This window comes from Pan paniscus, chromosome 19, assembly GCF_029289425.2.
Source record: "Pan paniscus chromosome 19, NHGRI_mPanPan1-v2.0_pri, whole genome shotgun sequence".
NCBI classification, from domain to species: domain Eukaryota; kingdom Metazoa; phylum Chordata; class Mammalia; order Primates; family Hominidae; genus Pan; species Pan paniscus.
Window position 1 is genome coordinate 52,328,005 of NC_073268.2, and position 27,910 is coordinate 52,355,914.

General features: G+C 58.0%; 1 protein-coding gene across 7 annotated transcripts; it reads right to left on the reverse strand.

Annotated features, from left to right (window-relative positions):
- Window positions 1–27,765, reverse strand: SREBF1 (sterol regulatory element binding transcription factor 1). Of its 7 annotated transcripts, none has more exons than XM_055102031.2 (20): window positions 25,453–27,765; window positions 8,069–8,500; window positions 7,517–7,704; window positions 7,299–7,433; window positions 6,994–7,215; window positions 6,240–6,354; window positions 5,681–5,896; window positions 5,528–5,571; window positions 5,236–5,437; window positions 4,938–5,116; window positions 4,419–4,680; window positions 4,169–4,335; window positions 3,716–3,884; window positions 3,079–3,187; window positions 2,693–2,802; window positions 2,473–2,605; window positions 2,103–2,268; window positions 1,427–1,627; window positions 1,226–1,337; window positions 1–775 (listed from the first exon to the last, which is right to left on the reverse strand). In XM_055102031.2, the coding sequence occupies exons 1-20, from the start codon at window positions 25,541–25,543 to the stop codon at window positions 546–548; spliced, it is 3,483 nt and encodes a 1,160-aa protein (XP_054958006.1). In that variant the 5' UTR covers window positions 25,544–27,765; the 3' UTR covers window positions 1–545. The 7 variants fall into 7 exon arrangements, with proteins under 7 accessions (XP_054958006.1, XP_063454778.1, XP_034798203.1 ...); XM_063598708.1 differs by lacking the exon at window positions 5,528–5,571 and adding an exon at window positions 11,496–11,585 and having other exon boundaries at window positions 5,676–5,896; window positions 7,523–7,704; XM_034942312.3 differs by lacking the exon at window positions 5,528–5,571 and adding an exon at window positions 11,496–11,585 and having other exon boundaries at window positions 5,676–5,896.
- Between the last annotated feature and the right edge of the window lie 145 nt (window positions 27,766–27,910).

Sequence of the window (27,910 nt, forward strand, 5' to 3'; positions counted from 1 at the left end):
TTATAAATAATTTCATTTTTAATTCTCTGTACAAAACTTCTCAATCTATGAAAATAAAGTTTGCAAAAGGCAAAGTAGCACAGGAGCCTCAGGTCAGGAGGCTAAGCACGCTGACCTACACTATGTACACGTCTCTCTCCCACGACGGAGAGAGAGGCCTCTGGGGCAGAGCCCTGCTTGCAGTCCGGGAAAGCCAAGTTGGCTTCCGTCAGCACAGGGAAATGTACCCCTCTCTTCCCTGTAAACAGGAGGAAAAAAGCCACTAAGGTGCCTGCAGAGCAAGGAGGGGGCCCCCCCAAAACGGCTCGGCCCCTGCAGTGCCCCGATCGGCCACCAGAGGTCAGCACCATCATGGCCGCCGGTCTTAGGGTCAAGATCGCGCCCCTCGGGCCTTCCACCGCGAAGGCACACAGCAGCCGCAGGTCGAACTGTGGAGGCCAGGGTCTCTTGCACTGCCTTCGGCCTTCAAAGCTTCGACGCAGGACAGAAGCTGCACGGGACCAAAGTGGCTAGAGACAGGGGTGCTGAGGCCGGGGACACGGGGTCTAGCTGGAAGTGACAGTGGTCCCACCGCCCAGGCGCATGAGCATCTGCTGACAGTCGTGCAGCAGCCGGCGATCGCCAAGCTTCTCGAGTGTGCGCGCCGCCTCAGCCAGCATGCCCACGCGCTGCCCGGGCGCCGACAGGAAGCCGGGGGGCAGGTAGCAGGAGGCCAGCAGCAAGGCCTCCGCGTGCTCCCGCCGCGTGGGCCGCGGCTCCAGCTCCGCCACCGCGCCTGCGCACACGAGGATGTGTCAGGGATGGGTCTCAAGCTGGCCACGCCCCCGCGGGAGCCCTGCCCACACACAAGCCACAGCACCAGCCGCCTGTACCTGGCACACAGGTACCTGGCGGGGGCCTGGCGGGTCCCCCTCTCCCCACCCTAGTCTCACCCCCACTGATTTCTTGTGAAAGGAATTGTCATCAGGTAACCATCAAGAAGATGCTTGGTCTTTTTTTTTTTTGAGACAGTGACTCTCCCTGTCACTCAGGCTCACTGCGGCCTCCAACTCCTGGGCTCAAGCTATCCTCCCAACTGAGCCTCCCAAAGTGCTAGGTGTGAGCCACTGCGCCAGGCCTGTCTGTCCCGTCTGACACACACACAGCCTCCCTTGGTATCACATCCCATGTGCGCCCTTCCCTGCTGAGCAGACAGCACATCCCTGGTCAGCAGCTGCCCCCTCACCTCCTTTGCCACCGGGGCCTGCCCGCCGCCTCAGACTGCGGTCGAGGAGCTGGTGTGTCCGTGTGGGGCTGGCCCCCGCCATCAGCCGGGCCGTGGCCTCATGTAGGAACACCTGGGGGCCAGGAGAGTGGAGGCTCAGGACTCTCCATCTCCACCACTGCCTGACTCCCCGTCTTGAGGACAGGGCCATCGGGCACTCACCCTCCGCATGGCGGGCCGGAAGCTCTGTGCCAGCCGCCTCAGGCTGCTCAGGTCCCGTTGAAAGCCACGCAGCTCAAGGGCGGAAGCCTGGGGCCTGCTGCTGGTGCCCTGGGCTGCTGGGGCCGGGGCCGGGGGCTGCTGCTGCCGCCACAGGCTGGTGCGCACCACAAGAAGCAGGTCACACAGGAACAGCTGCACGGCCTGGGGGTGGCAGGCAGGGCAGGGGTCACCAGGGCTCCAGCTCTGGGAGGGGCAGGATGGGGGCCCATGGTGCCAGGGGCCGGCTCCGGGCTGCACTGCCGAGGCACTGCACCCGCCTCACACACGTGCAATGCAACAGCAATGCACCGCGGGGCCGCCCGCCTCTCTCGGCCCCCACACCCGCCACCGGCCCGGGAGCAGCTGTCCAGCCCTCCTGATGCAGGGCCTCCAAAGGGATCCTACCACACCATCCACCCCCCTCCTCCCAGGGATGGGGAAACTGAGGCCAGATAGGGGCAACCCCTCTCCTCTGGACAGAAGCCTTAGCCAAAAAGCAGGGTCTGCTGGACCCCCTATCCTGTGCTGCTTGGGCTAACCCCATGGTCTTCTGCAGCCCCTGGGGGCTGGGGAGAGGAACCAGGGAATGGAAAGCTGAATCCCCTAGCCCTGCCAGGCCCCTGACCCCACCCCTCACCTTGTCAATGGAGCTGCTGGCTGGTGTGGTAGCCAGGCTGTCCTGCAGGTACCCACTGGCCTTCTCACAGATGGTCAGGCTGGCTGGACCAGACTCTGCCTTGGCACAGCCCAGCAGGGCCCGGGCAGCCTTGAAGGAGTGCAGAGCTGCCCTGGGCAGGGGTCTCCTGTTGGGACCAGGGCAGAAGAGTGCCAGTCAGACCAGTCCACAAGCCCTGGCTGAGTGCCCCCCACTGCCCTGGCTCGAGTTCCCTGAGGAAAAAAGGTGGTGACTCCTCCTGCACAGAACAAAGGCTGAGTGAGGCACAGTGCCCAGGGGATGAGGAAGGCTGAGCCCGGGACCAGGCAGGAGGAACCTGCCGTGCACTCACTCAGACTCCTGCAGCACCCGGGGCAGGTGCTCCACCAGCGGGCACAGCCGCTCAGCCGCCTCCTCATCCCGCCGCAGCCAGTGGATCACCACAGCTGTCAGAGAGGCCCACCACTTGGCCACCGGGTCTACACCTGCAGAAGAGGGAGGGTCCCCTGAACCCTCAGTCACGCTGCACGGGGGAGCTGAGAAGGGAGCCAGGACAGGGGCCGGGGACTCACCGGTGGTGGTGGCCATGCTGGAACTGATGGAGAAGCTGCAGGCAGGAGCCCCCGCAGCATCAGAACAGCTGTTCAGCAGCTGCAGGTACCCGAGGGCATCCGAGAATTCCCTGTGGAAGGAGAGAGCTGGCTGTCGGAACAGATGGCAGGGGTCCTAGGAGGGTGCTCCCCACCTGCCCTCCAGAGTACAGCCTGGCCCCTGGCTCTGCAAAGTGCCACTGTCTCCTCCCACAGGCTGGTGGGGAGAGGAAACTCAGAGAGGAATGAAGCGTGCATGGCACGCACGGTAGCCCAGCTCTGGGCTCTCTCCACAGGGTTGAGGCCAGAGCTATTCTCAGAATCCCGCCGGAGGGGCCTTGCCTGGAGGAGGGCACAACGACACTTACTTGTCCCCATCAGCTGACCCAGGGCTGGGGTTGGGCTGGGTCACACAGTTCAGTGCTCGCTCTAAGAGATGTTCCCGGAATAGCTGAGTCACCTGGGCCAGGGGGTCCACTGTGGAGAGGAGGAGGTGAGTGGGGTGGGGAGCAGGGCCCCACCCTCCTCTCCAAGCTAAGTGCTTTTTCCTGGGTGGGCTGGGGCCACACCTAGGGCCACTGGGAAGTGCCGGCATGCCCCTGGGTGCAGCCCCTGCCAAGGACAGGGGAAAGCGGGTGGACATAACTACCACCAGCACCAGCCTTGGCCAGGACAACACTGAGGCCTGCCCTACACTGCTTCCAAAGGAAAACCGACTTGAGAAGGTGCCATTGTTGGCTCCGCTTCCTTACTCCACAGCGGCGCTGCCTGGGGTCACTTCTCCAATTAGCCACCTGCCCATCAATCCCCGCATGTGCTTCTGAAAGCCCCAATGGGAACAAGAGGCACCCAGGCCTTTCCCTTCCTGCAGCCCCCACAGCAACAACCCATGGCAGGGAGAAGGACTGGGGTGGCCAGAGACAGCCAGAGATTCAGGCGACAAGGGACAGGACAGGAATGAGGATGAGGGACAGGAGAGGGGACAGGGAAGGGGTAAGAGAGCACCTGGGTTCCCGGCCAAGCTGTACAGGCTCTCCCATGGGGTACTGAGCACGGACCAGTCCCCATCCACGAAGAAACGGTGGCCCACGGGGTGGCAGAGCCACTGCATGGCAGGAGGCACTGAGCCACTCTGTGCCAGGCAGGCCTGGCGGGCACTGCTCAGGAAGAAGCGCTGTAGGGGAGGGAACTGGGCTGTCATAGTGGACACAGCCTGGGGCCAGACCCCGGGCCGAGTCCCAGCTTGGCCTGGAGCCCCCCTGGTAACCACTGCCACATCCCGTGTAGCTCTTACCCAGGGAGCCTCTGGAGAGAGCTGCAGGGATAAGCCCTCAGCCCCCCAACCCCCCCACCCCCGCCACCCCACACCCCTGCCACCCCCCACCACCCCCCAGCCCCACCCCCCCACCCCCAATCCCCCCACCCTCCCCACTCCCGCCATCCCCCCAACCCACTCACTGTCAGAAAATGCAAGGCCCGTGGGAGACTGGTCTTCACTCTCAATGCAGCCGCCACATAGATCTCGGCCAGCGTCGCCACAGACACGGCATCCCCTGCACACTCTGCCAGGTTCAGGGCACTCAGCGCCAGGTTGGTGGCAGTGAGGTGCCCACCTGTGTGCTTCCCTGGAAGGCAAGCAGGCATGAGGCTGTGGGTGGAGCACAGGCAGCAGGGAGCACCTCAGAGCCCGCCCCACGCTCAGTCCTACCCATGGTGTGCAGCTGGTGCAGCTTATGGTAGACCAGGGCTGCGTCTCGGGCGCTGGCGCGAGCATCCACTCGCAGAGCACAGTCCTGCTGCAGGCCCCCTGCCCGGCCTGCCAGCCAGCGGCCCACCCAGAGACGCTGCAGCAGGTGACGGATGAGGTTCCAGAGGAGGCTACAAGCCAGGTCCAGGTGGGAGGTGGGCAGGGGCCGGCCCAGTGCCCGCAGGGCCAGCCACAGCTGCTGGGCAGCCTGGTCAAAGTCTCCCTGTGGATGAGGGTTTTCCAGGTGAGAAAAGTGAGGTCAGAGCAGCTGCCCCAAAGCTCAGAAGAGCCGTCCACAGCAGGCTCTGGAGGGGTGGTGGGGGTCTGCGGATGCGTGGCTAGGCACAGGGAGGACGGGACAGATTCATGGTGTGCACAGGGAGCAGGAACAAGGGTTGACACCCAGCACCTTCCCAGCCTGGGGTCCCTGCCCTGCCCACTCTGCCGGGGCCAGCCCCTTACCCGGGCCCAGCCCCTTACCCGGGCCAGGTCCAGGTCAGCCTGCTTGCGATGCCTCCAGAAGTACACGGCGGGGCCTGAGTGGGGCCGTGTGACTGGCTCACCGTAGACAAAGAGAAGCACCAAGGAGACGAGCACCAGCAGCCCATTGAGCAGCCAGACCACTGGGGGCAGCAGCCACTGGGCCCAGCCAGGGCCATCTATGGACAGAGGGAAAGCTGGGGACACAGCTCCCAGGAAATCCAGAGCCCCAAGTTCACAAGCCTGGGGGCTCACCCCGAGTGTCCCTCCCAAAGATGCCCAGGCTGGCCGGTCCCACCTCTGCTCTCGGTGCCCAGCACGTTGCGCCCAGGGCTATGGTAGATGCTGGTGGTATCTGAGGGGCTGGGAAGCCCCCGGGCCCCCAGCAAGGAGGCCAAGGGGTTGCAGGACAGGCAGAGGAAGACGAGCGTGCACAGGGCCAGGCGGGAGCGGTCCAGCATGCCCCGGCTGTGCAGAGACGGCCGCTGCTCTGGCTTTGCCTGGTGGGGTTGGGCAGGGTGGTAAGGGCAGAATCAGAGGGACCCCAGAGAGCATGGGGCTGGGAAGGGGGGGGTCAGGATTCTGCCCACCTTACTGTGGGACCCCACATGGCTCCAGGCCTCAGTTATTCTGTCTATGAAATGGGAGGTAGGATCTGTTAGGGTCTTCCTGGCCCTGTCATGAGGCTCAGAGGATATGGCTGGGAGTGGGGAAGGGGGCACCGTGGCAGGGCCCAACCTTGCTGTCCTCAAAGACTGGGCTGTCAGGCTCTGAGTCACTGCCACTGCCACCGCTGCCACTGCCCCTGCTGCCAAGGGACAAGGGGCTGCTCTGGAAAGGTGAGCCAGCATCCGAGGGGGGTGGGGTCAGTGTGTCCTCCACCTCAGTCTTCACGCCCTCCATGAGCACGTCTGTGTTCCCTCCACTGCCACAGGCCGACACCAGATCCTTTAGAGATTCTGTGGGCCGAAAGGAACAGAGCCAGGAGTAAAGGCTGGATATGTGACCCCAAATCAGAGCTTAGGCCCTTGGAGGCCTAGGGACTACTGTAGCTCCTAAAGCTAGCCCAGGACGCTTTGACGGGGCTGGGTTAGGGCCAAAGGGAGGCACCAGGTCTCTTTCAGGACCAGAGGTAACCAAGGGACTAGAGCTGAATGCAGGGCTACAGCCAAGGGTGAGGTGGGCGGGGCAGAGGGTGGGCCAGAACCAAGGGTGGGGTGGGGCTAGGGATGGGGTGGGGCCGGGAGGTGGAGCAGGGCTAGAGAAGAGGCCAGACTGGAGCTCAATAAAGCCAGGACTCACTGCTTTTGTGGACAGCAGTGCGCAGACTTAGGTTCTCCTGCTTGAGTTTCTGGTTGCTGTGTTGCAGAAAGCGAATGTAGTCGATGGCCTTGCGCAAGACAGCAGATTTATTCAGCTGCACGGTGTGGGAGGGAGGGGGAGCGCACAGGTGGCCCATCAGGTCAGGGGTTGTGGGGTTGGGGAGCCCTAGCAAGGGGGTGTGGAGCTGCTTTGCAACATTACTGCCTCAGGACCTTTGCACTTGTTCCTTCTACCTGAACCGTTCCTCGCCTAGTAGCACCCACCTCCCAGGCCGGGCATAGGGTTAGAATGTAAGATGCAGACAGCAGGGTCTGGCTAGCTGCTGCTGTGCCTGCCGCCGTCTCAGGGAGGCCTTCCCTGGCTACCACCAGGGGACCCTCACCATCCCTCTTCCTGCTTTCTCTGCAACGAGCCAAACGTGGTGGTCTCGAGCACTTATTCATCCTGCCTACTGTCCATCTCCCCCACCAGAAGGTCGGCTCTTCTTTGAGGGACAATTTTTGTCTGTCTTGTTCATTGCTGCATCCCCAATGCCTAGCACAGCCCCACCTTTATTGAAGAGGCCTGCAAACCAGTTTAACTAAATAAACGAGGCTGGCCAGGCCTGGGGAGGCTGAATTCCAATTCCCTGCTTGTCCAGGCTCAGTCTCACTCCCTCTCTTCCTTCCAGTTGCCCCTGATCTGTTCCTTCCTAGGGACACCCCGGTCTGTGCCCCTGCAGGCCTCTCCACACCTTTGCCTCAGTGCCCACCACCAGATCCTTGAGCTCAATGATTTTGTCATTGATGGAGGAGCGGTAGCGCTTCTCAATGGCGTTGTGGGCTGTGCGCTTCTCTCCACGGCTCTGGGCAGAGGCCGGGGCCTTGCTGCCAGCTGCGAGCCGGTTGATAGGCAGCTTCTCCGCATCTACGACCAGTGGGACTGTTGCCAAGATGGTTCCGCCACTCACCAGGGTCTGCAGGGCCAGGCACATGTTACCAGGTGGGCATGTGTGTGTGTGCAGACCCCACTCCCTTATGCCCTGCCCACGTCACCCACCGGCAAAGGCCCTGTCTGCACAGTGGTGCCGGAGACCAGGGGACTGAGACCTGCCGCCTTCACAGTGGCTCCGTCTGTCTTCATGGCTGTCAGAAGCAGCGAGTCTGCCTTGATGAAGTGGGGCTGCAGCAGGACCTGAGGGTGGGAGAGGCTTGGCTGTAAGCTGTGTGTCTGGGCTGGGGCTGCCCCCTCCCCAACCCCTGGCCAGACCCCCTCACCGGGACCTGCTGGATCTGCGAGGTCACAGTGGTCGTTACAGGGGCTGCCGTGGGGGCAGCTGTGACTGTCAGTAGCTGCTGGGGGACCACACTCTGGACCTGGGTGTGCAAGGAGATGGGCGGGACCCCTGGCGGGGAAGCCAGTGGCAGGCCAGGCAGCAGCTGCTGAGTGCTCCCGGGAGGGCTTCCTGCAGAAATAAAGCATGGGGCTGCAGACACAGACCTCCCTCTCCCACTTTCAACCTGCTCTTCAGGTCTCTATCACCGACTGGCCTTGGATGAGTCATTGCCCCATGTGGCTTCCTATGGACAGTCCCTGCCTGGGCTCTGATGCAAATGCACTGGCTTCAAGCCAGGCCTCCAGTGCGAGGTTGCGCCTACCCCGGCAACAAGCACACCAGGACTGCTAGTAACAGGGCATCTCAAGCAGCCGAGTGGAGCCCCAGTTTCTAAAGCCTGCACAGACCTCTACTCACATCACAGCAGAAGCTTCTTCCTGTGCTCCTGGAAGCCCCACCCCGGGTGTCCCCTCCCGCCACACATCCCCCTTACCTGTAGAGAAGCCTCCCGGAGGGCTGGGGTAGCCTAACACAGGGGTGGAGCTGAACTGCGGTGGGGCTGGGGCTGGGAAGCTCTGTGGCAGGAGGGCCCCTGGCAGGGGCTGTGGGGTGGGGGTCTGCAGGATGCTCAGTGGCACTGACTCTTCCTTGATACCAGGCCCAGGGGAGAAAGTGGGCACGGACGGGTACATCTTCAATGGAGTGGGTGCAGGCTGGGGAGGGGACAGGGGTGAGGGCGCTGCCTGTGGCCCGCTCAGGAAGGCTTCAAGAGAGGAGCTCAATGTGGCAGGAGGTGGAGACAAGCTGCCTGGGGAGCTGGTATCGGGGCTGGCAGGGTCTGTGCCCCCTGCCCCACTCCCAGCATAGGGTGGGTCAAACAGGCCAGGGAAGTCACTGTCTTGGTTGTTGATAAGCTGAAGCATGTCTGTGAAAAGGAGAAGAGGATGCATGAGTGAGGCAGAGACTGACCCCCAAACAGGGCATCACACACATCCAAACACAACCTTATTTGCACAACCCTTGTTGGCACACAGCTGTATGTGTGGGCAATGCCACCAGGACAGAAAGCCACCCACAGGAGCTGGTGTTCCCGCACATACAGCCATTTTGCAAGCACCTGTGCTGTCTAAAGCAATGCCTGCTGCTGCGAGTGCATCACAATACCTGGACAAGGTGGGCACCACAAGGCTCACAATCTTGCCCCACAGCTAGGCTGGGGCTGAGCCCAGGGTCGGGCCCAAGACTGCAGACTTCAGAGCCTGAGCTCTTCCCACCATCCGGTATTTGCCCAAACATCTAGAAACATCCTTAGTCCACAGCAAACAGCAGGCTCACATTCATTCACTCATTCAATGAGCATGTGCTGAGTGCCCACACTATGCCAGGCACTGTTCCTGGCTGTGAATAAGAAAAATCCCTGCCTAGAACTAAGCAACTTTCTGGGGAGCTGGGAATGTCCTGTATCTTGATGTGGATGGTGGTAAACTTTTACTCCTGTCTTCATGGGGCATGCATTCTACAAGACATCCACCTCTGAGTCCACACACATACACACACAGACACACAGACACACACACACAGACACACACACACACACACACACATACACACTGCACCGTGGACTCAGACCAGCTTCCAAGCATTTGCCCATGAGGTGACCAACCCTTCCAGACAGCTCTCCTGCCCTCTCCACAGTCCATCACCCCCAACCCCACACAGAACAAAAGGAATCCAGAGGCCCAGGTGCAGCCTTCCCTGGCTCCACTTGGGGCCTGTTTCTCAATGTGTGAAACAGGGGGCACACCTCCATCCACAGATCCAGCAGCTCCAGTCTTTGGGATGGAGATGGGGATGGGGAGGGAGGAGCAGTCTAGGGCAGAGGGGGTCTTCGTATAGGAGCGATGGGCCCCACACCCCACCATTGGCCACTCCTGGTCTCATCCTAAAACGCCCCCCCAGCAGGATCCTCTGGGCACTGAATTTGACAAAGCAACTTAGAAACTGCTGAGGAGTGGGTGATTTTCCCCTCCCCTCAGTTTACAGGGGGAAGAGGGGTGCAGAGAGAGGCAGGATTGCCTTGAGGCCCTGAAGAAGTGGTGGGATCCTCTGTGACCAAGGACCAACTGTGCAGCCTGGGCCCACTCTTCCTAGGGCAGCGCAGGATCCCCAAAGAGAATGGCAGACAGGGAAGTCCCCCAAGAGGACCCCAGATCAGAGCAGGGTCCTCATCCACACTAGAAGGACTCTAAGGGTGGGGGCCCATGTCAGAAGGGTGGGTCTGGTCCAAAAGCCAGGCCCGCTGTGGGGCTACCCACATTGATGGGGCCAGGCTAGACCCCTAATCCTCACCCACAGCTGAGAGGGTGATGTGATCATTGGCCCCATTCTACACGTGAAGAAACTGAGCTGTAGAGAGGTGACTTACTGGCCTAGGTTCTTATAGAGTCAGAGACTCAACTGAGTCCAGACCCTATTTTGACTCCAATGCCCCAACCACTGGCCACTACCCTAGACTACCTCAAAAGATTAGCTCACCTCATCTTGGAGACAAGAAAAGACACTGAGGTTCAGGGAGGACCACAAGCAGCCCAAGAGCATGCAGTGGGGTTCAAACCCAGGTCTACAAAATCCCAAATCTATTGTCTCTCTGCCTTTTCTTGCCCCACCAAGAAGCCAAGAGCCAGGCTGCCATCACCAACCCATTACTCAGTGGAACAGACCAAGGCTTAGGGCCAAGCCAGCTGCTGGCCACATGGCCAACCAGTGTGTCTCTGTGTAGAGTTCTGGGCTCAAGTCCAGGCTTTGCCTGCAGCCAAGTAGCCTCAAGACCCAGGCCTGGCCACTCAGGGCTTTGATTTCATCTCTGTAAAAGCAAGTGCTGTCTGTCCTGACTCCTTCCTCCTCATACAGACTGGGACACACTCCCACCTCAGCCCCACCTGGCCAAGGGCCTTCTCCCCCAGCTGGTGACTGGCAGCCTATCTGGCTCAGCCCAGGGCCCTCTAACCCACTCGTGGTGACACCCACTGGGTCAGAATGCTCTACAGGACCCATGGGGGCCTCCAGTGCTCTCAGGATCCCCAGCCTGAGCTCCCAGCCCTGCCCACCACCAGCTTGAAGTGGAGCCTGGACCAACAGCCTCCTCTCACTGGCCCCAGTTTCCTCATCTGTACAACAGAAAAGACTAAACCCCTTTTGGTACGGCTGCCCGAGGCTTTGCTTGGCAGCATTGCCTACTGACAGGTACCCAGGCAGGGAAGCTACTGCAGGAGGGGAATTTCCTAGAGCAGTTGGCAGAACAGGATGGGGTGGCAGCCCCAGTCTTCCTGGCTTCTCAAGTAGAAACTCTCCTGGTTTGTGGACCCCCCAGGTCACAAGTCATCAAGTCATAATGGACTTTCAACTGCAGGGTTTCCCATCCCTTTACCCCAGTCCGTGTGAGCCTCTTCGATAGATGGGGGTAACTGAGGCCTGAAAGAAAAACTGACAATTTTGACAATCTAGGACTCCCACTGTCTTCCTGAAAAGTCTAAGATGCCCACAATAGGCAGGGGTGCCGAATAGGGCAGACGCTGTGGCAGAGGGACAACGGGCCCTCCTCCCTGCTTCCTCCTGGTCCTGTCCCAAAGCGGGTGCAGAGAATGTAGAGAAGACCACCCTCTCCCTCCAAACCCTCTTAGGTCGGGATGCTGCTTTTGGGTCTCTAAGCAAACCCTTCCCCCTTGAGTTGCAGGGGGCACTAATTTGGTTGGAGGTAGCCCTCCACTTCCCCAGCGAGCTGGTAACTGTCACACCTTCTCCCTCGGGAAGGGGCTCTTTCCTGCTCAAGTTGCGTAGCCCGCATGCCCGCCCACCCCAGGAGAACCTGCAGGAGACGGAGGCATTGTATAAAGGGCTGGTGGGGAGGCCTCCAAAAATACCTTCGAAAGTGCAATCCATGGCTCCGTGATCTGCGCCTGCCCTTGGGGCGTCCAGGCGGTTGGCCCTACCCCTCCCCGCGCCGACTTCACCTGTCAAGGCGCGGCGGATTTTTGAAGCCGTTGAGCGCTGCGGTGCGCCCGCCCCGCCCCGCCCCGCCCCCAGCCCCGCCCTGCCCCAGCCCCGCCCCGCCTGCAGGTCCCGCCCCGCCCCGCCCTTCGGGGCTGCGGGCCGGGCATGGGGTGAGCGCGTGCGGCCAATCAGCGGCCGCGCTGCCGCCTCGCTAGGGCCCGGCCCCGGCCCCCGCCCCACCTCCCCACGGCGGCGGGGGCTCGAGTTTCACCCCGCGGCGCTGAATGGGGTTGGGGTTACTAGCGGACGTCCGCCTTTAACCCGCTCGGTGCCAGCGTCTGCCGGGGTTACTGGCGGTCACTGGCCCTCAGCTCCCGCCCCCTTCGTTAAAGGGTCAAAGCAGAGAAGTCCTGGCCCAACACACCAGAACTCTGTGTTCGAAATCACTGGTTCGCTGGCACCCTGAGCGAGCCTTAACCGCTCCAACCCTCCGTTTACTCCTCCAGAAAACAGGACAGTCATTATCTCCGTGGCGTCGAATGGTAGAAGGGAGATAATATGGGTGCAGCACTTAGTACGCAAGAAGCGTTTAATTAAGGCCAAGGGCTGCCGAGTGGTAGCTGCGGTGGGTGCAGAGACCTCCCCCTTCTAGGGCAGCCCCAGGAAGGGGCCACCCCTCACCACAGCGGGGCTGATGGTCTGGGATGAGGCCACTCCTGAAAACAGGTCACTTCCGGGAAACTGAGGCCTGGAAATAAGGGTTTCCTGACTGCCAGCACCGATGTCCCTCTGCCGGATGGGTGAAGTCTGCCCCTCCCCCTCAAGGCCTCACAACCCAGCAGTCACCAAGTGAATCCCGACCCACTATTCATTGTAGGGCCCTGGGAAGCCAGGAAGGTCTGCAGTCCCTAGGACAGAAGATGGGTAAGGAAGGGGTGACAGGCTCTAGGGTTCTTTTGAGGAGGTGCCTGGGCCTGTCTTCCCTCTTTTGTCAAAGGTAAAAGTTACACACACACACACACACACACACACACACACACACACACACACGTGATCAGAGCCTGGCCAGATGATTTTGCAGCCAAGTAGACCACCAGCAAAGCCTGCCTCTGCCCCAAACTGCAGGCCAGTGCCTCTGCCTGGTCCCCACCCCAGTTGGCTGCAACCTGGGAGGGTGCCTGAACCCTGGGCAGACCCAGCGACTCAGCAGTCCATTGGGGGCTGGGGTCCCTGCAGCCTCAACCTTGCTCTCTTTTCAGGACCCTAAGCAAGAAAACCCAGCCATGTCTCTCTCGCAACCTGTCCTCGCCACCGCCGTCCAGCCCAGGCCCTTATTTCCCAGCTTTGGGAGGTTCAAGGACAACAGACGGCCTCTCTAGCATGGCCCAACCCTCCCCTCAGCCCGCGGGTGTTCCCTCACCCCCAAAACAAAACACAGCACTGCTCTTGGCAAAGGCTCTGACATGAGTGACTTAAGACAGGGAAGCGTCCTTGACCCAAAAGCACACTGAGAGCTGAACTCCAGGCATGAGTTCCCCATGGCCTCCCAGCCTGGTTCTTTCATTACTTTGCTCCCCAGTTTCTGAGCCTAGAATGTGGTGAGACCAACAAGCAGATACTAGCCTGAGACAGCAGGGCCAGGGCCACTGCGAACAGTCAAGCCTGTCCCCTCCCCTTACCCATCTTGGCTTTACCACATATTCCTGCCTCTTATTGTGTCTTTATTTGTCTCATCTTCCTGCTCTAACCCCCTCCCATCCCACTGAGGAAGCGCGATGGGAGAGGGCGGTTGCTGTCTGAGCCCCGGGGGCAGCAGAGTCATTAAAGACTCTGATGGGGGTGGGGCAGGGGGGGGCCTTCCAAGAGGAGGGGGTGTGACCTGGGAACAGAGGGCTGGCCCTTGGGCAGAGGGCACAGACTAAGCTAAGATGCCCCGAGGAAGGGGGAAGGGCCTGGGTGCCACTGGCCATGGCCAGCCTCTGAAACTCAAGGCCTGGCCAAACCCTGGCTCACTCTCCCCTGGGGCTGATCTACTGGCCAATTTCTTTTTTTTTTTTTTTTTTGAGACAGAGTCTGGCTCTGTCACCCAGGCTGGAGTGCAGTGACGCGATCTCAGCTCACTGCAACCTCCACCTCCCGGGTTCAAGTGACTCTCCTGCCTCAGCCTCCTGAGTAGCTGGGATTACAGGTGTGCGCCACCACACCTGTAATGAAATGTAATTTTTGTATTTTTAGTAGAGACGGGGTTTCACCATGTTGGCCAGGCTGGTCTCGAACTCCTGACCTCAGGTGATCCTCCCACCTCGGCCTCCCAATGTGTTGCGATTACAGGCATGGGCCACCGTGCCAATTTCTGTGGAAGCTGGTCACCAGGTTAAGACTGAAAAAGGAAACTCTAGAGCCAGCCCTGCAGCCTCCCTCAGAGACACACCCAAGTGGGCTATCTGGGGCTACATGCCAGGCCCTGCTCTTCCTTCAGCCCCTCCCTTGCTGTGTGATGGGGACAGTCCACTCCCCACCCTCTGAGCTCCCACACCTACGATCTCCAGAGGTGGGAATTCTGGGAAAGCAAGTGTGTAAAACATCCATCACTCAACAGTCTCAACAAAGGTTAGTTCTCTCTACAGCAATTAGAATGGTTTAGAACTGGAAAGTCAGGTAGTGGGTTGCCTGATACTTGCAGTATTCACGTTGGAGCTCCATTACCATTCGACTGAGTCTTTTTTTTTAAGGGGAGTTAACGGGGCCAGTCTAGAGTAAGGCAGCTGAGGCACCTTGGGTGCACAATTTAAGGAAGAGCCTCTCTTGCCTCCCCTAGTCCCTGTCCTGGAAGCTGGGAGAGCTGGTCTCTAGGGGCTCACTGTGGCACCCAAATTGCGGCCCACCCATGGGTGAACCGGGCTTCCCTACGAACACTGAGAAGGCCCTTGTGGTTCCCACACACACTCTGAACACAGGAAGGAAGAGGAGGCATAGACTCTGGGCCATGGTGGCCCCACCTGCTCCCTCGTTCACCTTCCCCAGGCTTGTGAAGCCCTGCCACCCCTCCCCAAGCCTGGGTTCCTCCTCTTCCCTCTTCTTCTTCCTCTCCTGCCCTGATTCTATCAGGACCCAACAGGAAACCTGAACCCCCACCTGGCATCCCTCCCCAGTTCTACCTTCAAACCTCTCTCTGAAGGCAGATGCGGGCGCCCTTTAATGACTCTGGCCGATGTATTCTGTGAGGCCATGAGGGAAATCCTGGGCAGGCCTCATGGCATGCGCTTGTAGGGCCCAACGCTGACCAGCACAGAAGCCTACAACCCAAACAAGGCCTTGAACCCCAAACAACCTCCTGGAAGAGGGAGCTCTTCACCTGCCCCCACAGCCTTGTCCATAGAACCCAGATCCATCTCTGACAATATCTACTGTGTGCCAATCCCATGCCAGGCACTGGGGCCACTATAGATGAGGTGGTCAGGGCAGCCCATCTTAGGAGGTGACATCTGAAAGGAGGACTGAATGATATGAGGGAGTGGGCCGGAAGGGAGGGCAGAAGAAACAGTGTGTGCAAAGGCCCTGCAGTGGGCGTGGGCAGGATAGGAGGAGCAGAGGCAGTGAGGGGGTGGAGGCCAGGACGGCCACCAAGGAGCTGGGATTCCAACTCAGTTTGGTCTGTCATCTGAGCCAAGGACCCCAATTCTCCAGGGAATGGGTGGGAAAGGGATTTGCAAATTGATCCCTGCACTGCAGACCACAAAGCTGCACCAACTGTGAAGAAGGGTCAGCCACAGGGGAGGATGCGGCACAGGTGCTCATGGGATTCCAGAGCACACCCTCTCGGCCTGCTAATGGAGGCAGCAGGGTGAGGATGGGTGCCCACCATCCCTCCAGGGAGCTGGGCTGCACCCCACCTGCTGTTCTGCTCCCACCAGGCACTTCCTTGATCCTCCTAACTGGAGTCGGCGGTTCTCGTGTTCTCAGCTGGTCGTGTATCCAGCAGTGGCACAGGCTGCCCTTTGTGCACTCATGGCTGCCCCGGGGGCACAAGCGTGTGCCGGCTCTTCCCGGAATGGGACGCGCCCATGGCTGGAGCCCCAGGTGCACCTGGGCGCAGGTCCTCTTGAGGAAACTAAGGCTCAGACGGAGGCCTCGTGCCCAAAGTCCCACAGCTGCCATATGAAGAATCTGGTACACAAACCCCATTCTGCGGCCCCAGAGCCTGCCCTTCAGCCCCAGCCTGCGGGGGACAGCAGTGAGCCCCAACTCCGGCCTGCCTCTGCCCTGACCAGCTATCCTCATTTGTCGCAGTTCAGTGAGTGTGTGCAGAGTGCAAGGACAGAGAGGACAACACGAAGCTCTTTAAGGCTCAGCTCCGGCACTGCCTCCTCCTGGAGGCTTCCTAACCACCACCCCCCCAGACCTATCCACCTGCCCTGCCAAATTAGAGGCTGGGCCTCAGCTGGGGGCCCCTCCTGTCAGGGCCTGAACCAGCTGTGACCCCAGCCTCACCCAGCACAGGGCTGACCACAGCAGGGACCCCAGTCAGAGGCTGCGCAGACTCCAGCCATGGCTTCCTCCACCCTCGTCTGCCTCCACCCCCATCTCCTAACTGGTGTCTCCCTGGGCCTCCCTTTCCCTGCCTGCTTTCTGAACACCACAAGCTATTGAAGGCCAGGCTGTTCCCTCCACCAGGAATGCCCTTTCCACCTGGTGAATTCCTATTCCTCCATCAAAACTTGCTCTGATGCCACCTCCCATTCTTCCCTTGTCTGTGCCCCTCCACACGCCAGCTCCCAACATACTGACCGTCTGACCCTATAAACCTCAGAGCCACGCTTCCTCCTCCCCACTAGGCTCTTCCCGGAGCTACAGGTGTGTGGAATTACCCTCAGCAGCACCTGCGAGATGGCAATTACATGTGATGCTGGTCGGCACCAATTCAGACACCTTGTCCAAGAGGTGGCCCGGGGCACATACTTATCACTGGCAGCTGAAAACAACCCACGGGCCTGATGCAGTGGCAATTCTGGGAGTAGCCCCTGCTGCTGGGCACCTGTTTTCAGTCAAAATGGCAGTGCTAAGGTTAGGCGCAGGGGCTCACACCTGTAATAACAGCACTTTGGGAGGCAAAGGCAGGCAGATCACTTGAGCCCAGGAGTTCGAGACCAGCCTGGGCAATGTAGCAAGGCCCCATCTCTACAAAAAGTTTTAAAAATAGCTGGGCATGGTGGCATGAGCCTGTAGTCTCCATTACTCTGGAAGGCTGAGGTGGGAGGATCCCTTGAACCCGGGAGTTCAACATTGCAGCGAGCTGTGATTGTGCCATGGTATTCCAGCCTGGGTGACAGAGCAAGACCCCGTCTCTAAAAACAAACTGGCTCACGCCTATAATCCCAACACTTTGGGAGGCTGAGGCAGGCAGATCACGAGGTCAGGAGATCGAAACCATCCTGGCTAACATGGTGAAATCCAGCCTCTACTAAAAATACAAAAATTAGCTGGGCGTGGTGGTATGTGCCTATAGTCCCAGCTGCTTGGGAGGCTGACGCAGGAGAATCATTTGAACCCAGGAGGCGGAGGTTGCAGTGAGCCAAGATCGTACCACTGCACTCCAGCCTGGTGACAGAACGAGACTCCATCTTAAAAAAAAAAAAAAAATATATATATATATATATATATATGTATACACACACACACACTCACACATACACACACACACACACATATATATATATTTCTCCTTCTTGAGTTGTTTCTCTGCAGCTTGTTTTAAAGCTCATATGAAGGCAGCAAGATGTTTTCGAGCTGCCAGGCTCCAGTCTGGAAAAGATAAAGCCCTTTACAACCTTCCCTACAACGTATTCCCTTTCCTTCTAGCATCACCGGCACTGGGTGATGGTCATTGTCTTTTATGTACTTTTGGTGGCTTTGCTTATTCCCAAGGCTGTGACCAGAACTTTGAAGGTGCTTTCACTCACATTTCCAAGGCTGCCTTGATGTGTTTTGCACAGAAACCGCCATCTGTGGCCAGATGGCCACTCTGCCCGTCCTCCCCCAGCCAGAAACACTGCTTCCTCAGCAGGTTCTTTTTGTTTGTTTGTTTTGAGATGGGGCCTCACTATGTTGCCCAGGCTGGAGTGTAGTGGTATGATCATGGCTCACTGCAGCCTCAACCTCCTGGGCTCAAGCAATCCTCCAGCTTTAGCCTCAGCCTGCTGAGTAGCTGGGACGACAAACACGCTCCACCATGCCAAGCTAATTTTTTTAGTTTGGGTCTCACAATGTTGCCCAGGCTGGTCTTGAACTCCCAGACTCAAGCGATCCCCCTGCCTCAGCCTCCCAAAGTGCTGGGATTACAGGCGTGAGCCACTGTGCCCAGCATCAATTATCTTCCATGGAAGCCAAGGATAGGGTGCTTGTTCCCCATGGCGGGGGGCGCTCCCCACTGGCCTAGTCAGCCCCGTCCTGTCTCTCACCAACTCCAGACCACCACATGGTAGATGCTCAGAACTTGGAACCATAGCCTGGTACATCCTAGAAACTTCCAGCACAGGCTCCTTGGGTAATTGCTGCTAACATTTGTTGAGCTAAACCTATCGGGTGCCAGGTACTGGTTAGGTGCTCTAAATGGTGATTTGTTTGTTTTCTCTAAAACAAACAGGGCCTTGCTATGTTGCCCAGGCTGGTCTTGAACTCCTGGTCTCAAGCAATCCTCCAACCTCAGCCTCTAAAGTCAATAAGATTATAGGCGTGAGCCACTGCATCTGGCTAAATGGTGATAATAATAACACTAACTGGCATTGGTTCAGGGCCTACTATGTGCCATGCACTGCTTAAGCCTTCACTCATCAGATCCCCACAATTCCAAGAAGCTGCTTTAGTACTGTTCCCTTTACATTGTTAAGAACCTGAAGGTTCTTGGACTTGTCCAAGGTCATACAGTAGGGCTGCTTGTTAAGACCCCTGATCCCAGCCTTCTAGCTGCAGGGAGCACAGGGACCCCAGAGCCTGGCAGGGGCAGCATGCAGAGGCAAGGCCTGCTGGGATACAGGTGCAGGGACGGGGAGTCAGTTAGGAAAGGAGCTCAAACAGGGTTCGGGGTAGGCCACAAATTCCCCCTAGGGGGATGGACCCCCAGCCCCGTCCCACCTCCCACAAGCCCCAACCCAGCAGGGGACCCACACCTGGAGCCAGTCTCAATGGCTCCCTGACCTCTCACCCCTGAGCCAGTTAAGGCTTTCCCCACCTCACCCCCGACACACACAGCCGCCCCTGTGGAGCACATGGTGCAGGCTGTCACACACTGTCAGTGCCCAGGGTCAAAAGGCATGTCCACATGGCCCGTGGCTGCTAGGAGACAAGGTCAGAGGCACTTCCTCTGGCCGGCCTGGGCTCCACCTGTCAGCAGGCAAAGTCCAGATCCCAGGCCTCTGCTGGCAGTGACTCCTGCCCGGAGCTGACCGGGTCACTCAGGATGTTTGTGTCCAGCTAGGTGAATGTTGGGCAGAAGGTAACTCCCAGCCACCTGCCCACTGCCTCCTTGGACCCACTCCCAGCACCCTCCTCTCCATCCCCCAAACCCTGTCCCTTCAGATGCATTAGGGCTGAACCCCTGGGGGCTCAAAGGCAGCAAATCATACAGCCTCCATCTCCCGCTTTTCAAGGGAGGCCCCCACAGTTCAGAGAGGGCAAGATACTTTCCCTAGGAGCAACAGCAATGCGTGGTCGCACTGGGAGGACTTTCTGCTGCCCTGGGGTTAGATAGGCTGGATGCAGAGGCAGAAAAGGGCATGGGAAGGGGAACATGTCTGATAGGCGAGACCCCCTCAGGCTCCACCCCTGAGGGGCTGTCAACACGGGGATGAGGGAGAAGGGGCACCATACTAGAGCAGGCTCTGCCTGAGGTGGGGGTTCTGGATAAATGGGCAATATCACACGAGGGGCATGTTTGGCAATCCTTGCATGTCTTGAATGCCACGCTGAGGCAAGGGAACTTCTTTTTTTTTTTTTTTTTGAGATGGAGTCTTGCTCTGTTGCCCAGGCTGGAGTGCAGTGGTGCGATCTCAGCTCACTGCAAGCTCCACCTCCCGGGTTCACGCCATTCTCCTGCCTCAGCCTCCCGAGTAGCTGGGACTACAGGCGCCCATCACCACGCCCGGCTAATTTTTTGTATTTTTGGTAGAGACGGGGTTTCACTATGTTAGCCAGGATGGTCTCCATCTCCTGACCTCATGATCCGCCCGCCTCGGCCTCCCAAAAGTGCTGGGATTACAGGCATGAGCCACCGCGCCCGGCCGAGACAAGGGAACTTTATCTTGGAGCACTAGGGAGCCATGAATGGTTGGAGACCAGGGGAGTTCTGTGCTGTAAGCTGGGGCAGTAACTAGTCTAGAGCTGTGTTTTCTAAGGAGTGCCAGTGCTTGGTGGGACTAGGGAGAGAACTGGGGCATGAGATATCCTGGGGAGAGGTATGGGGCGGCAGAGCGGGCCCCCATTGTGCCCTACCAGGGCTGGCCTGGACCCAGCAAACAGCCAGACACATGACTAGAAGCAAGGCCCTGTTGTGGCTGGGCTGGGCATGCTGGGAGGGACATCAGGGCGGGAGAACTCTGAGAACGCACTGCTCAGGGCAAGGTGACACCCAGAAGGGCTTTCTGGGAAGCAGCCTCTGACGGGGCTTGGCAGACATCTGGGGTCCAACAGACAAAGAGCAGACATGACGGGGTCCAGGCAGAGGAAAGAGACCCCGAGGCCCTGTTCCAGGCTCTTGGCCAGAACTCTGTTTCCGTCTGCCTCTTCTGCACTCATAAGCTTGTGCAAAATCGGATAAATTAATCCTCAGCAGGGAGGTGAAGACTGCCACGGGCTTAACAATAATCCCCAACACAGGTACAGGGCCATCTCCTGATCCATCCTCCCCCAACAGCCGCAAGGTACTCTGAGGCCCAGAAGGAGACAGGCTCACCTGAGGTCTTGGTGCAGACGCAAGACTCAAACCCAGGGACACTATAGCCAGGGCAGTGCCTTCACCCACAGATGCAAGGACTCATGGAGGCAGCTCCATCCCCAAATCCATTCACATGACAAGAGTTTGGCTGTGGCAGGCAGCAGGACCGGATGGGGCCCAAGGCCCTTGGCTGGCTCACCAGGGCTGGTTCCCAGTCTAATGACTCAAACACTGCTCTGGACTGGGATGGGGAGGTAGCCACATAGCCTCTGACCCCTCTGTGACCCACTTCCGGGCCCCCAGAGTAGCCCCTGTGGAGGAGCCTCCCTCAACCCCTCATCCCCATTCTTAGGAGCCCAGTGCTTAAGAGCTTAAGAGCTAGGCTCTGGAGCCCACAGCCTGGGTTTGAATTCTGGCTCTGCCATCATCTGGCTGTGTGATCTCAGGCAAATCACTTAACCTCTCTGGTCCTCAAGGCCGTCATCTTCATCATATGTCTACCTACTTGGGGTTGTCAGGGGATTAAGTGGGATTATCAACACACTGTCTGGAACACAGTAAGTACTCAATTAGTGTTTTCTGTTCACATTACAATCCTCCATCCAAGCAGCCAGAGGGAACTGAAGCTCAGTGTGCCCCTGCTCTGACCCCCGACTGTCCTCACATCTAGCCCAGCTCTGCAATCTGGCACTCAAGGCCAGCCTGGCCCCCTCTTATCCCTCATGTCTCTCAAGGGACCTGGCATTTCCACCCCCAAATCTTCAGACCTTATGAAACCTGCTCAGCTCCACTCCTGGTAGAAGAAGCTTCAAAAGCAGGCTTGACCTCTGACCAGCAATTCCCCTCCCAGAACCTCATCCTAGGAACACAGTGAGGATCCGGGCAAAGACTGGCCTCAGTGGCCAGGCACAGTGGCTCACGCCTGTAATCCCAGCACTTTGGGAGGCCGAGGCGGGCAGATCATGAGGTCAGGAGATCGAGACCATCCTGGCTAACACGGTGAAACCCCGTCTCTACTAAAAATACAAAAAATTAGCCAGGCATGGTGGCACGCACCTATAGTCCCAAGCTACTCGGGAGGCTGAGGCAGGAGAATGGCGTGAACCCGGGAGGCGGAGTTTGCAGTGAGCCGAGATCACGCCACTGCACTCCAGCCTGGGTGACAGAGCAAGACTCTGTCTCAAAAAAAAAAAAAGAAAAAAACCGGCCTTAGTGTCCACTGCAGCAATAAAGATAAAACAACCTAGGTGTCCATCGACAGGGAATCAGGTGGGTAGTAAGAGGGAACCTTACTGTCGTCTGGCTGTTGACATGGAACCAAGCAGATTCCAATCAGCTGTGAACCAATGGACCCTATTTTAATTTATAAAAATACAGATCCAGCCGGGCGCGGTGGCTCACGCCTGTAATCCCAGAACGTTGGGAGGCCGAGGTGGGCAGATCACAAGGTCAGGAGATCGAGACCATCCTGGCTAACATGGTGAAACCCCATCTCTACTAAAAATACAAAAAAATTAGCTGGGCGTGGTGGCAGGTGCCTGTAATCCCAGCTACTCGGGAGGCTGAGGCAGAACTGTTTGAACCTGGGAGGCGGAGCTTGCAGTGAGCCAAGATCACACCACTGCACTCCAGCCTGGGCGACAGAGCAAGACTCCGTCTCAAAAAAAAAAAAAAATATATATATATATATATACACACACACATACAGATCCACAGCAGCCCGGGGCTGGCAGCAGGAACAGGAATTGACTAAAGAAGTATAAGGGATCCCACTGTGTGATAAAAATGTTCTACAGCTAGTAATTGTCACACAACTCAAAAAGTTAACTAAAAGTCATTGAATGATATACTTAAAATGGGTAAATTTTGTGACACATAAAGTATACCTCAATAAAGTCGTTTTTAAAAAATTGATGAAGGCCGGGCATGGTGGCTCATGCCCTGTAATCCCAGCACTTTTGAGAGGCTGAGGTGGGCAGATCACCTGAGCTCAGGAGTTCGAGACCAGCCTGGCCAACATGGCCATCTCTACTAAAAATACAAAATTTAACCAGGCGTGGCGGTGCATGACTGTAATCCCAGCTACTTGGGAGCTGGAGAATCTCTTGAACCTGAGAGGCAGAGTTTGCAGTGAGCTGAGATCATGCCACTGGACTATAGCCTGGGCAAAAGAGCGAGACCCTGTCTCAAAAAAAAAAAAAGTTTATGAAGAGTGTGCAGCCATCCCCAAACACACATAAACACAGAGAGAGAGAGAGAGAGAGAGAGAAGAAAAACTCTTTCACATAATTAGCAGGGCTTATCTCTGGGTGGTAGGTTTAAAGTTTTTTTTAAGACAGAATCTCACTCTGTCATCCAGGCTGAGTGCAACGGCATGGTTATAGCTCACTGCAGCCTCTAAGTCCAGGCTCAAGCAATCCTCCCACTTCAGCCTCCAGAGTAGCTGAGACTACAGGCACATGTCACCCACACCCAGCTAATTTTTTATTTTTGTAGAGACAGGATTTCGTCATGTTGCCCAGGCTGGTCTCAAACTCCTGGACACAAGTCATCCTCTTGCTTCGACCTCCCAAGTGCTGGGATTATAGGTGTGAGCCACCACCCCAGGTCTAAAGATTTTATTTTCTTCTTTTTGCTCACTTGCATTTTCTAATTTTTCTACAATGAAAAAAGATGTGTGTAATTGGGAAGAAAAACAGGAAGTTTGAATAAAAACTGAAAAATCCGCTACTGAAGTGGGTAAAGCTGAGCCCTGCCTAGTGAGAAGGGGCTGCCCCCAGTCTTCAAGGGGCTGGGACTGCCCCCACTCTCTCATAGACTAGACCTTGGGCCACATGGCTGCCCATGCCTGGCCTTTGGGTCTGGAGAGACAATGTTTTTATCCATGAGTCAGTAAGAAAGGTCTGTAACAGACCTCTGGCCCAGACCAGATTCTGTCAGTAAGAAAGGTCTGGGCTGGGAGCAGTGGCTCACACCTGTAATCCCAGCACTTTGGGAGGCTGAGGCGGGCGGATCACAAGGTCAGGAAATCGAGACCATCCTGGCTAGCACAGTGAAACCCCGTCTCTACTAAAAATACAAAAAATTAGCCAGGCGTGGTGGCTGGCGCCTGTAGTCCCAGCTACTTGGGAGACTAAGGCAGGAGAATGGCGTGAACCCAGAAGGAGGAGCTTGCAGTGAGCCAAAATTGCGCCACTGCAAAAAACAAACAAACAAACAAACAAACAAAGGTCTGTATCAGACCTGTGGCCCAGAACAGGTTCTGTTGTCCAACTTGCCCCTGAAGGGAGGGTTTGCATCATTTTTCTGGAGGTGGAAACTAAGGTTTAGAGGGTGAGAGGGCTTGAGCAGGATGACAAAGGAAGTGAGGAGTGTCCAGGTTCAAGTTCTGACCCCAAAGCGCATGTCCTCCTGGCTTGGTCACGTTGCCTCTTGGGACTACACTCACTGGGCCCAGTGATGTGGAACTGGTAGTTGAGTCAGGCCCAGATCTCCCTAGGGCTTGGGATTTCAGGGTACATCACTCCAGAGGGCAGTGAAGGACAACCCCTCATGCCAGGGATAGGGGAGGCTGTTTTGGAAAAGCCTCACAATCAGGGCCTCTTTTCTGGGGTCCTCCCCTAGCCCAGCCCCAGGGGGAAGGAGGGAGGGCTGGGAAGCTTCTGGGGCTGGCAACCAGCTGGGCTCATCTGCAAGGCTGCAGTAGGGCAGGAGTGGTGGTGGCATAGATATATCTGTTTTTGCCAACCCCAGGGTGGCCACGGGTTCCATGGACATGTCCATTCAGGCTGTGAGTCTAGGCATCTTGTTCCTGCGACCTTGGCCTCAGTTTCCTCATCAACCAAGTGCAACTTAGCCAGTGCTGCTAAAACTCCTGCTCAGAAACCATGCAGGCAATTTGCTAGGGGCTTCCGTTTGCTCTATCTACAAAATGGAAGCAACGGGCCTCCTAATTGGCACTTGGTGCCACCATTGGCCCCAAACCCCTTCTCATCACAGCCAGGGTGATGCTCCAAAGATGGAAACCGGTGCCACTGTTCTGCTCCGCCCTTTGCCTGGCCGACCAAGTCGGTTCGCGTCCTCCTCCTCCCTGACCTCACTCTGCAAGCCTCTAACTCCTCACACTTAGGCCCTGCCTCGAGGCCTTTGCCCTTCCCTTGCCGTGGCCTGGAAAACATCTTTCCTTGCTGGTCCTGGGGGTGACCCTCAGGTCTCAGCTTAGAAGTCCCTGACCGCTCTACCCAAAGTAGCCACATCCCTGCCCTCCCCCAGCCTCGCTCCACCCAAGGTACAACTAAATACCCGTTTGGTTTCCCGGGAGATTTTTGTGTTCCCGAAAAGAGGGGGTACCCAGGTCTGTCTGTAAACCCTCGGTGCCTAAGACGGGGCCTGGCATTCGGTGGATGTCAGTGAATGAGTGCGGAGGCTGTGCCCGTCGCAGACCGGGAGAACCCGACACGAGGCGGGGGAAGGGCGCGAGGCAGCGCCCGTGCGCCTGCGCAAGAGCTCCGACGCCGAGCTGAACTCTCGGGCAGGAGGGAATGACCGTGAGTAACCTCGCAATTACGTCACGGCTGGGGCGGGGCTTCGGCGACGCCTGGGTCCCCAGCTTCAGCCGTGGCCACCACAGGGCTGGAGAGTCACCGGTCGGGCGGCACCCGGCCTGGGACGCGTAGAGGCGCACGTGTCCCGGCCCGAAGCCGCCAAGGGACCCCGGCCCGGCCCAGGAGACCTCGCCCACAAGCGCGCGGCCCGAGACGCTAGCGCGGGAACCAGGGAGGCTCGGTGAGGCTCGGGACACCGAGGCTCACGGCACGCAGCTCAGAGACACCGGGAAGTCCCGCGCGAGCACAGCACGGAGCTGGCGCCCGTGGGGGAGACAAAGGCCAGGGAGGCACCTGCGCGCCCCCTACTCGCGCCACCCGGCGCAGCTTCAAGCCCTGCCCGCCCTGACGCACCTTCGATGTCGGTCAGCAGCGCCGCGTCCAGATCGCACGGCTCGCCCAGCGCCTGCTCCAAAGCCGCCTCGCTGAAGGGTGGCTCGTCCATGGCGCAGCCGCCTCCTCCGGGAGGCCCGCCGGGCCCGCCGCCTCGTACGGCCCTTCCTAGGGAGCGCCGCCGCGGCCCCGGCTCTCAGTCGCCGCCGCCGCTCCGCGCGTTCGTGTCCTGCCCTGGCCTCGGAGGCGGCCCGGCGCCGGCGAAAAGTTCCTCGGAAACTGGGTTCCCCCGGCCGCAGCTCCGCTGGGCGGTCGAGGCGGAGGCGGGGCCTTTCGGGGAGGACCCGCCCTCCCCGATAGACGGCCCCGCCCCACCTTGAGAGAGCGGGGGGCCCCTGATCCCCGGTCTGCGCCACAAATCTCCCCTCAGCCGGCCCCTCCTCCAGAGCGCCCTCCAGTCATTCATTTTATCCAGCCTCGCGCACAATGGCAGCGGCCTCTGGCCGGCTGCTGTGGGAACGCGGGCAAGCCGAGCCCCCTCTCTGGGCCTCTGTTTCTCCAGCACCAAGCAAGGAAGCCGAGTGGAAGCCCCAGGCCTGGGCCCATCCCAAACTTCATTTCCTCATTTCCTAGATTTGACTCTTTAGAACAAGAGAGACCAGGATCCAAGTTATAGGGGTCCCAGGCCTGCTGTGTTGTGAGCAGGCCTGATGTAACTGCTGGGCCAGTTACATCACTCTGCCTCAATTTTCCTCATTTGTAACATGGGCCTAATGATGCTTTCTCACGGGCAGGCTGGGAGGCTAGTGACAATGTGGAGGGGAGCATGACCTGTGAGATCAGCCTGCCCCCTCTCTGCAAAGAAACCAGAATATTGGCCTCTTGAGGACAGGAGTGGCCAAAGAAAGAGGCTGGAATTTCTTCATCTGGTTTCCTCCCAGATCCAGCTGTAGGGATAGGATACCAGTGGGCCCAGTGCAGCTCCTGAAGGAGGAAGCCAGTACCCAAGGAAGACTGGCCCCAGGGCTGTCTGACCCCAGATTTGGCACTTATTCCCAGGAGCAGCCAGGATAGGGGCCGCAAGGAAGAGGTAGCTGTGCTTTAGATCAGAGCCAGGCTGCCCTGGATCATCACAAGCTGGGACTAGATCAGAGCAGGCAGCCCTGTTGAGAAGAGGGCTGGAAACCGAACCTGGTTCTGTGGCCTAGGGACAGAGCCAGGTGGGGCAGGAAGGAGGGAAGGGGTCCCAATGAGGTGGGTTGAAATAAACCAGAATTAACATTCAGGTATCTGAATGTGATAAGGCAGTGAGCTCCCTGTCCCCAGAGGTATGCAAGCAGAGAGAAGCACCCTTGGTGGAGGGCAGTCCAGGAAACTCATCAGGGGCCTGGGCCTCAGGCCTTCCCGACCCCAGACCTTCATAAGTCAAGCCATCCTGCAGACTGCCTTGCTCAAACTCCAGATATAGCCTATCTGGCCACGCCCTAAGCAGGAGTAACATTCATGATGCATTTTAGAAGGGGTGTGTGGGGGAGAGAAGCCACAGAGCCCAAGTCCCTGGGGCTCAGCCTGGACATCCAGCTCCCTTTGTTCCTCTCCCAGAAGTGGCTGCGGTGGAAAATTACCCAGAATAGGGGCGCCAGAAGTCATAGGGGTCGCCAAACCACATCTCCCCAAGTAGCCCTGCTCAAGGGTCCACCCAGGACCCACTCCCTCCAGATGAACAACTGCTGGAGAACACAGAGAACAAAGCTGGCTTCTCCTCAGTGCCCCACCCCCACCAACACTCTAGAGGCTGCAGGAAGCTGGTGACTTCCCTGAAAATTTAAACAGCCCTTCCCAGGGAGGGGGTGGGATAGGAAGTGCTGGGTGAAGCCTAAATACCATTTTCTTCAGAGCTAGGCAGGTGATCTGGGTTTTCACCTGCTTGCTGTGTGACCTGGATCCAATACCTCACTTCTGAGTCTCAGCTACTGTATCTATAAAATGGGAATAACCCTTTCTGCAGTCCCTCTGCAGAGGCAGGGAGGGTGTTTTGGAGTCATCATCACAACAGATCTGCCTCACTGTTTTTTGTTTTGTTTTGTTTTTTGTTTTGAGACAAAGTCTCTCTCTGTCACCCAGGCTGGAGTGCAGCGGCATGATCTTGGCTCACTGCAACCTCCACCTCCCAGGTTCAAGCAATTCTGGCTCAGCCTCCTGAGTAGCTGGGATTACAGGCGCACGCCACCATGCCAGGCTAATTTTTGTATTTTTAGTAGAGATGAAGTTTCACCATTTTGGCCAGGCTGGTCTTGAACTCCTGACCTTAGGTGATCCACCTACCTCGGCCCCCCAAAGTGCTGGGATTGCAAGTGTGAGTCACTGCACCTGGCTATCACTGTTTTTGTTGTTGTTGTTGTTGTTGTTGTTGTTATTGTTTTTAAGACAGAGTCTCGCTCTGTTGCCCAGGCTGGAGTGCAGTGGCACAATCTTGGCT

Bases quoted from the DNA above. Each gene is read 5' to 3' on its own strand.
- SREBF1 (XM_034942312.3), bottom strand. From the start codon at position 25,543: ATGGACGAGCCACCCTTCAGCGAGGCGGCTTTGGAGCAGGCGCTGGGC. The intron at 5,117-5,235 runs GTGGGACCGGCC...CTCTGTCCATAG, and splicing joins GCTGGGCACCGAGAGCAGAG to ATGGCCCTGGCTGGGCCCAG. The intron at 4,681-4,937 runs GTAAGGGGCTGG...CCTCATCCACAG, and splicing joins CTGACCTGGACCTGGCCCGG to GGAGACTTTGACCAGGCTGC.